This window comes from Octodon degus, unplaced genomic scaffold (assembly GCF_000260255.1).
Source record: "Octodon degus isolate 3935 unplaced genomic scaffold, OctDeg1.0 scaffold00009, whole genome shotgun sequence".
NCBI classification, from domain to species: Eukaryota; Metazoa; Chordata; class Mammalia; order Rodentia; family Octodontidae; genus Octodon; species Octodon degus.
Genome location: NW_004524585.1, coordinates 26466417 through 26475932, shown reverse-complemented (window position 1 = coordinate 26475932; position 9516 = coordinate 26466417). Strand labels below are relative to the sequence as shown.

At 35.0% G+C, this 9516-nt stretch overlaps 1 protein-coding gene across 1 annotated transcript in view; it reads right to left on the bottom strand.

The window, feature by feature from the left end:
- The window catches only part of Chd1 (chromodomain helicase DNA binding protein 1), an 81843-nt gene that overhangs the window by 31883 nt on the left and 40444 nt on the right, over positions 1-9516 (bottom strand). Inside the window, exons 18-23 of the mRNA XM_004625420.3 lie at positions 9010-9081; positions 7377-7526; positions 6251-6399; positions 5873-5969; positions 5666-5761; positions 3141-3317 (exon numbers count right to left, since the gene is read on the bottom strand). Of these exons, the coding sequence (XP_004625477.1) occupies positions 3141-3317; positions 5666-5761; positions 5873-5969; positions 6251-6399; positions 7377-7526; positions 9010-9081 (741 nt within the window). The remainder of the gene's footprint in view (positions 1-3140; positions 3318-5665; positions 5762-5872; positions 5970-6250; positions 6400-7376; positions 7527-9009; positions 9082-9516) is intronic.

Sequence of the window (9516 nt, the reverse complement as noted above, 5' to 3'; positions counted from 1 at the left end):
TTGCCTATATCTTGTAATATGAGAAACTACTTTGGCAGTAACAATACACAATGTACTAACCATTTTTACTCTCCTAAGATCTTGTTTTGAGATTTTGTACCATTGTTTTTATTTCTTTTTCTTTAAAATAAAATAACTGATGTCTAAAAAGAAAATAAAAGGTCTTCTTAAAAAAACAAACAAACAAAAAAAAAAACCTGCAATGATGGTTTAGTGGTAGAATTCTCACCTGCCATGATAAAAACTTTACATAGAATTGGAATAGATGGTCTATACCTCAATCTGACAAAAGCCATCTATGAGAAACCAACAGCCACCATCAGACTAAAGGAGCAAAAACCAAAGGCCTTCACTTTAAAATCAGGAACAAGACAAGGATGTCCAGTGCCCCAGCTCCTACTCAGTATAGTTCTTGTTTTTTTGTTTTTTAGTATTTGGTACAGTGTCTCACTACATAGGCTTGGACTCATAGTCATTCTGCCGTTTTCAGCCTCCCCAGGGCTGGGATTACAGGCATGTGCCACTATGCCTGGACTCAGTGGCCAGCTCAGCACGTACCCAGGGGTGAAGCTGGCAAGGCATGTGGGACTGGGAATCAAACCCTGGTCCTTGCACTTGCCAAAGCAGGTGCTTAGTCCACTGAACTATGTCACAGGCCACTAGCCAGAGCAATTAGATAAGAGAGAGAAATAAAAGGAATAAGGATTGGAAAAGAAATGAAATTATCATTATTCGCAGATGACACGATATTGTAGACAGAGGACTCTAAAAACTCTAAGAGTCTTGTAGATTTAATCAACAAATTCAGCAACGTAGCATGATACAAAGTCATCACCCAAAAATAAGTAGCATTTTTTGTATACAATGAATACACTAAGAAAGAAACTAGGAAAACTATACCTTTCACAATAACATCAAAAAAGTGAAATACTTAGGAATCAATCTCACAAAGGTTGTAAAACATTTATACAGTGAAAATTACAGTACTCTGAAAACAAAAGATTAAAGAGGATTTGAGAAAATGGAAAAATATTCCATGCTCCTGGATAGAAAGTACCAGCATTATGACAATGGCCATACTCCCAAAATTATTATTCAGATTCAATGTAATGCCAATTAAAATACCATCAGCATTCCTCACAGAGCTAGAGAAAACTTTCCTCAAATTCATTTGGAACCAGAAGAGACCCAGAATATCAAAAGCAATCCTGGGAAATAAAGGAAAGGCAGGCGGTATCACAATCCTGGACCTGAAGTGATACTATAAAGCTGTGATAAAATCGGCATGATACTGGCATAGAGACAGATCTGAGGATCAATGGAACAGATTAGAAGATGCAGACACAACTGCAAACACACTCAGCCATCTTACCTTTGACATAGTGGCCAAACATGTTCACTGGAAGAAAAATAGCCTCTTTAATAAATGATGCTAGAAAAACTGCCATTCCACATGCTGAAGGCTAAAACTAGATCCATGTCTATCATCACGCAGAAAGGTACAGTTCAAATGGGTCAAAGATTGAAATATTAAAACAGAAATACTAAATCTTCTAGAGGAAAAAATGTAGCTATAAATCTTGAAGACATGGGAGTAGTTTATGAACAAAAATCAAACTGCACAGGAAATGCTTCAAAGAATCTACTGGGATCTCATCTTTTTGAAAAGTTTCTGAACTTCAAGGCAAATGTCCAAGAGAGTAAAAAGAAAACCCACAAACAAGGAAAAAATTATAGCTGACTATCCCTCCAAGAAAGGACATCCAGAACATATAAAGCATCAAGAAAAATCAGTCCCCCCCCCCCCCGAATTCAAATACCCAATCCAAAACTGGGCATCTGAGATGAATATACACTTCTCAGAGGAAGAAATATAAACAGCAAGTAAATATATGAAAAAATGTTCAACATCATTGGTCATTCAAGAAATGCAAATTCAAACAACACTGAGATTCCATTTCATCCCAGAAAAAAATGGTTGATATCAAGAAGTCAGCCAATAACAAACGCTGGAGAGACCGTGGAGAAAAAGGAACCCTTCTCAACAGTTGGTGGGAATGTAGACTGGTACAGACACTATGGAAATCAGTGTGTGATTCCTTAAGAAGCTAGGACTGGAAGTGCCATTCAAGCGAGCTATAATCCTTCTGGGTATTTTTCCAGAAGAATTGAAATCCTTATGCCAAAGCAATATATGTACACCCATGTTTATAGCAGCACAATTTGTCATAGCTAAATCATGGAAACAATCCAGATGCCCATCAACTGAAGAATGGAGAAAGAAGATGTGATATTTTTACACAATGGAGTATCATTCAGCTATAAAATAGGATAAATTTGAATCTTTTGTCAGTAAATGGAAAGAACATATGCTTAAGTGAAATAAATCAGACCCACGTGTGCAAACATCATACTGTATCCTTAGTATGAGAACCTGAATAAGAAAGATGGAATCTGCAGTGTACAATAGATATTGGGAAAAGGGATAAAAGGAAAGAGTTGCTGAACTGCGGAGGACAGGAGAGACAGCGGGGGGAAGAGATTATGTATCCAAGCAGGATGGCTTGGACAACTATAGTGTGCATATCTGCTGGTCTATAGAAAGAAGCAGTTAATATTTTAATTTGTTTCTTTTTACAATTGCTTGTACTTTTTCTCTTCTTAATTTCTTATACATTTCTTTTTTTTTTTCTTCTTCAATTTTACATGCATATATCTGGTAATATGAATAACTGGTTGGAAGACCACACTATATATTACAATAAATACTGTGAAATTCATATTGCTTTGTTAAGTGAAAATCTGTACCACTTGTAATTTTTTGTTTTGTCTCATTTGTACTCTCTTTAAAAAATAAATAAAAGTCTTCCAACAAAGAAAACCATAGTTTCAGGTAATTTCTGACAAGTATTCCCAATATTTAATAAAGTAGTATTTTCAGCTTTATACAAACTATCTCCAAAACACAAACAAGTAGGGCACTTTCAACTCATTTTAAATAGCAAGCATCATCACATCAAAGATATTAAAATAATAAACCATGAATCTATGAACCAGTATCTTTCAGAAACACAAGGAGAGCAGGACAATGAATAATATATTCCTACATTACAGGAATAATGTTTTAATTACACAGTCACCTGTTTTGCACAGTTTCTCATTCTTGGAAGCATATATATTTCCTCAAGTTCCTTTTGCCTTTCTTCCTCTTCTAATCGTCTTCTTTGATCTTCTGGAATGATTTCTTCCCAATTCTTTGAATTTCTTTCAGGTTCCAATTCAATGTCATCCTCATCCATATTTGCAAAGTTGGCAACCTGAACAATTACAGAATTTGAAATGAATAGATAGTACAGAAAAATTTATCCTTAAATATTACAGAAGACTATATCTTTAAATTATCTTTTTATTTTTTAAGGGAATAGAAGTGGCATGCCAGTATATGACAAATGCTCCTAAAATATTATCCAGTAACACTGGCACAGGCCTAAAGTCCCAGCTATTCGGCAGGTAGAGGCAGAAAAAACGCTCAAGTCCAAGACTTCAAAGACAGCCTGTGCTACATGACACCTCTCACTCAAAAAAGCTCCAGGAATATCTTAGTATAATGAGTACGTCTATCATCGTCAACGAAATCAGATATGACTTACACTAAGTTTACTTCTTTATGCAAAGCAGATCAAATGATTTCTAAAAATCTTCTTTCAAGAGTAATTTCTTTTGTCCTGCTTGCCACGAAAATTATTATAACAGAATTAGAAGATGTTAACAACAGCAACAAAAAATACTATCTGCATGGTATTAACACAATAATCTACAGGAATTCCCAGACCAGTCCTTGAACTACCAAGCGCTGCAGATCACTACTCTCATTTTTATCATAAAAGAGCCCAACCAGGTGGCACATGCCTATAATCCTTCTATTTTGGGAGGCTGAGACAGGAAGACTAAGTTCAAGTACTGCCTAGGAAATTTAGAGCCTACTTCGAAAGAGAAAACCACAAAACAATGGAAATGGTTATGAATGCAATTCAATGTAAAGCCCCTACATTCAATTTCCAGTACTGGAAAACAAAACAAAACAATATAAAACACAACATAACTGAGGACCAAGGCACAAAAAAACTACTGGTGAAAACAGAAAGCTCAGTAAAATCTTAAACGTATGACCTAGATTTCCGAAGAGCTAGTTTCCTTTTCAAGGCAATGGGATAGAAACAGCATACTGACTTTTGTGAGGATAAATTATAACATTTAAAATACTGAGCATAAGTCTGGTATACAGTAAGCACTTATTAAAGTTGACTAGTATAATACTAGTACATTAAATCTTATAGATAACTGGATGAAGAAAACTATACATATTTTACATAAAGAACATTACTAAACATGTTCATTCTCTTCTGTCTGTAAAATATGATAACCTTAAAGACAACTGCATACCAACTCACTGTTATAAAGATAACCCATATTTATTACAATTTTTTTCAAATTATCACTTAAATTAATAGCACAGAGTTTTATTGTAGGAACAAAGTTAACTTAGACAACACTTAAGAGTGAACTGTAAGTCCATACACCTTTACTTCTCACCAAGATAACTGACAGTCTTCTAATATTTTCCTCATTCAGTTCTTGCCCCACTACAATCTATGTTCTACACTGAAGTGATTCATTTAAATTACCACTGTCAGCAATTGACCTCTGTATCCCTAGTGTGTGGTGCACACTACAGATGGTCCACAAAAACTTGCTGACTGAACAAATGCCATGAATTTAATTGATGCTTGTTATGGTTTGTGTCTAACTCCCCCCCCCCCCCCAACCTCACACAGCCATTGGGGCAGGGTTCTGGAGTTTGTGATTGATTACAATGGGTGTGGTTCCTGAACTGGCTCTGAGGCAGGTAATTTGCATTACAGTGTAAGGAGGGGAGACAGGCTAGCTAGAGCAGCTGCTTCTCCCCTTTGTTGCCACCTTGAACAGCTGCTCTGTGCCATGTGCCTCTGCCTTGAAGCCAGAAAGTATGGACTGAAACCTCCACTGTGAGCTAAATAAACCTTTCCTTCCTTCATTTTGCATGTTGGGTATTTTGTTCCAGCAGTAAGAGATAAGTAACTAAGACAATGCTCAAGAAGTTCAGTTCACAGATAGATAGGCTAAGATAGAGGGGAATTCATTTCTTTTAACAAATAACATTTGATTTTCTCCAAGACATCAGATAAGAGTTCATTTAAGACTCATAACTCTTCAACCTTCACCAGGGATATTTATAAGCATTAATAAACAGCAACATTAGTTTGACTTCTTTCAATCTTCTTACACATAATTCTTAAATCTACATAAAAACTCAAACAATTAAAAAAAAAAGTAAATGACAAGCAATCGTATTCATTTGGTCACTGAAATACCTGAGGATATGCTATTTTCCGGGCACAAGGTGTTCATCAGGCAACATCGGCCCTCTGCACCCAACTAAATGTAACTGTTCATAAATGACTTTTCACTCTAATTAACTCATACTGGTTTGTCTGAAAAGCTTTACACAACATTTTAAGACAAAAATCATCTTGCTTATTGTGCTCCAAAGATTAAGAAAACACTAATTGAATCCCTTTCAATTTTATAATTATAAAGAACAATTAATAAGATTAAAAACACTTACCTTGAACTGGGAAAGCAATTCATCTCCTACAGTTAAAGGGCCTGGTTCATTTTCATGAGTTTCAGCCCTCTTCAAAATTTCATCTATATCCATTTCCTGTAATTAGAAGGACGTCTTTACTTTAAATATACTTAAATCCTTCTCTCCTATCCTATTAAAATGTAATACATATAACACATCTCAAAGTAATATATATATTTTTTTAACCTGGGGTTCTTGTTCTTCTCCTTCAGGTTCCTTAAAAAGTTCCTCAGCACCAAACTTTAAAATAGCTGATAATTCTTCTTTATTGAAAGGCGTAGAACTAAAACCAGGAGAAATAAAAATAGTATTAACTCTTAATATTTACACAACACTTCATTATACTGAAAGTCACCGTCAGAAATTGAACAAGCTATATAAAGAAGTTAAATGTGCAAAGTTTTTTAATACATTTATTTTAAAATGAACTTGAAGCATAAAAAAGTTGAAGGGATTTTCCTCCCATGACTATAAATTCACTATATTGAAACTGGGTAATATAACACCTTCAGAAAATAAGGGTAGAGTAACTAAAAGTAACAATTTTTGTTGCAAAGTAACCACCTTGATGGAGCAGAACCTGTATGCAGTACTGTCTTCCCAGTTGTGTCCATTCTTTGAATCACAAGATGATCTAAAACCATCTTCTTTTTGGCCCTTTCAAGAATATCTTCTTCAACTGATCCCTTTGTAACTAGACGATATATATTCACCTGCAAAAATAGGTATAAAGAGCAGACTGCAGTGAAAACCATTTACCTGAAGCACCCAAACACAAGTACAGACTGATTCACACTGTGTGAAGCTTTCACCTCAAAAGTAAAACGAAGTTTAAAAAGCAAATGAAAATTAATGGCTATCAGCCAGGCATGGCAATGCACACTTGTGATCCCAGAACTCTGGGAGGCTGATGCTCTTGACTCAAAAAAATACTGAAGATGAAGCTGAGTGTGACGATCCTGACCATAAAAAAAGTTCTATAATTTAGAGACTAATTTGAGAATGTATATATTATCTTATATTTTCTTAGATTTTATTTGCTTATTTTTGTTTTTAAAGTAATGACAATTACTTTTAGATTGCTACAGCCAAAAGAAAACTTCAATTCTGTACCAGTTACACTTCAGTGTGCCATTATTGTACATAACACAAAATTCTATGAATTACTCCCTAATTAATAATGCCTTAGCTATAAATAAAGTTTCCAAAACTTGAAAAGAATATTGATGCATAGTAAATTTTCCTTATTTCTCTAGGTCAGAGAGAGGTTATATAAAAAATAATGCTACTCTGTAGGAGCGTTTTGTAACCGAATCACTAGACAAGCCAACAGATTTATAAAATGGGGCTAGCTTTTATGTGTATAAAATTCTCTAAGTTCATGGACAAAATACAGGCTAACAGGTAGCATTGTGCTACTTAAACTCTTCCAAAAGTTAAAATATATAAACCGAGACATTAAAGGTTCTATATTGAATGAGAAACACTGAACCCTGTTATTATGAACTTAATGTATGATCAATAAAATCAGAATAAATCCTATTTAGGTACAGTTATATCAATTCTGTCAGTCCAAGGGATTTTAGCAAACTAAGTTACAATGATCAACCAGTGATGTTGGCTGATTAAGACATTAATCATAATTTTTTTCCAAAATGATTCTAAGTAACCTAACAAAATTTAAAAATACCTGTTTCTTTTGTCCAATTCGATGGGCTCTTGCCTGTGCCTGAAGATCATTTTGTGGATTCCAATCAGAATCAAAAATAACAACAGTGTCAGCAGAGGCTAAATTAATGCCTAAACCTCCAGCTCTTGTAGAAAGCAAAAAGCAGAAATCCTGTAAGGAATTAGAAACATGTAGATACTTTAAATTCTCCTAAGCAATGACTGAATAGCTCAGTTAAAAATCTTACAACTGATTTTCTGAACTTATATTTTAGTAAGAAAACAGAAAGGAGGGCTGGCAAGATAGCTCAGTGGACGAAAGCGCCTGCTTAGACAAGGTTAGGAAAGAGCAGGGATTGCAGTTCAATCCCTGGCACCATATGCTGCGCCTGCCCCACTCCCTGGGCATGCTGAGTAGTGGTGCATGCCTGCAGTCCCAGCGCTGGGGAGGCTGAAAGCAGGAGTATCACTGTAAGTCCAAACTGTGTAGTGAGACCCTGTAGCAACCAAATACATTAAAAAAAAAAAAAAAAAAAACCTGAAAGTAAGTATTAAATTAATACATAAACCTTAAGCAAGACCAAACAAGACTCTAAAACACAAATACTTATTAATAACAAATAACACATTGAATATGGTATTTACTTCTGGTAAAAAAAAAAAAAAAAAAAACAATAGGAAATAAGAGATGGGGCAAAAATATTTTGAAACAAATTAACTATCATCCTGAAAAAGTATAAAATTCTTGATTTAAAACAGAATATAAGGGGCCAGGAGATGGCTCAGTGGAATAAGTGCTTCCCTGGCAAGCGCAAGGGTCTGAGTTCAATCCCCGGTTCTGCAAAACAAAACAGAATATATATTAAAAAAAGTATAATTTAGAACCTCGTTTGTGAGCTGAGCATGTAACTGAGTGTAACATGCTGATGATATAAGGCAAATATAAGGCCTTGGGGCTTGATCCCTGGCATAATAAAAAGCAAGAAACAAAACTTTCACTTCCTAGTAGAAACCATAGGAAGACCAAAAACAAGACACAAACATGATGCTTCAGCAAAATATCAAAATAATTGCTAAATGAAATTTACAATTCTAAAAGCAGTCTTATTGGATAAAAATGATATGGTATTTTTTATACAATGGAGCTATAAAAAAGATAAACTCTTTTATAGGTAAATGGATCCAACTAGAGACCATATCTGTAAGTGAAATAAATCAGGTCCCTAGGTGTAAACATTACATTGTCTCCCGAGTGTAAGAACTGGAAAGAGCAAATAAAATCTGAAAGGTATAATAGATATTGTGAAAGGGAAAGAAACTGCTCAAATGGAAAGAACAATTGGGATGAGGGAAAGGAGAAAAGATAAAAGGAAACACACAACATGTACACACACACAATAGCTAAGACAACTATACTCCTATCATTTTATTGAAAGGAACAATTAATGCTTGATCAATCTTGCATGCCTATATCTGGTAATCTGAGCAACTACTTTGAAGACACATATGTCATACAACAAACATTGTTAATTTCCTATCATCTTGTTTTTGAACTCTCTATCATTTTTATTGTTTTTGTGTTGTTTTGTTTGTCTTTGTTTTTATTTTGCTTGTTTTTTTCTCTTTAAAATAAAAATAAATAAAAGCATTCTTACCTCTGATCCCTCAGCATTAAAATGATCTAGAGCTTGTTTCCGCAGCTCCCCTTTAATGGATCCATCTAATCTCTAGAACAAAATAACACAAAAATATTGCATGTATCAAAATCAAATGTTTTCTTTAAAAAGCTATTAAAATCAATTATGAAATTAAGTAGAAAGGGGAGTATGCACTCTGCTCAAGTGTTAGGAGAGTTACGGCAGTGAAGCAATACCTAGGCCTTCTGCATTTATTTACCAAATGACATTCTGCTTAGACTAAGACTGAACCAAGTTGGTTTTTTGTTGTTTTTTTTTCCTGTATTTCAGGGAAAGGTCTATAGGGTGTTCAGTCTCACTACTAGTTCGGACTTGTAGTGATCTTCCTGTTAACAGCTTCCCAAGAGCTGGGATTACAGGCACGTGCCACCACCCGGTCTCAATTGCTGTCTCAGTGTGCCCCGGGGGCGGAGCTGGCATGGCAAGCCCCGGGATTAAACCCCTGGCCCCTGCAGAGCAAGACAT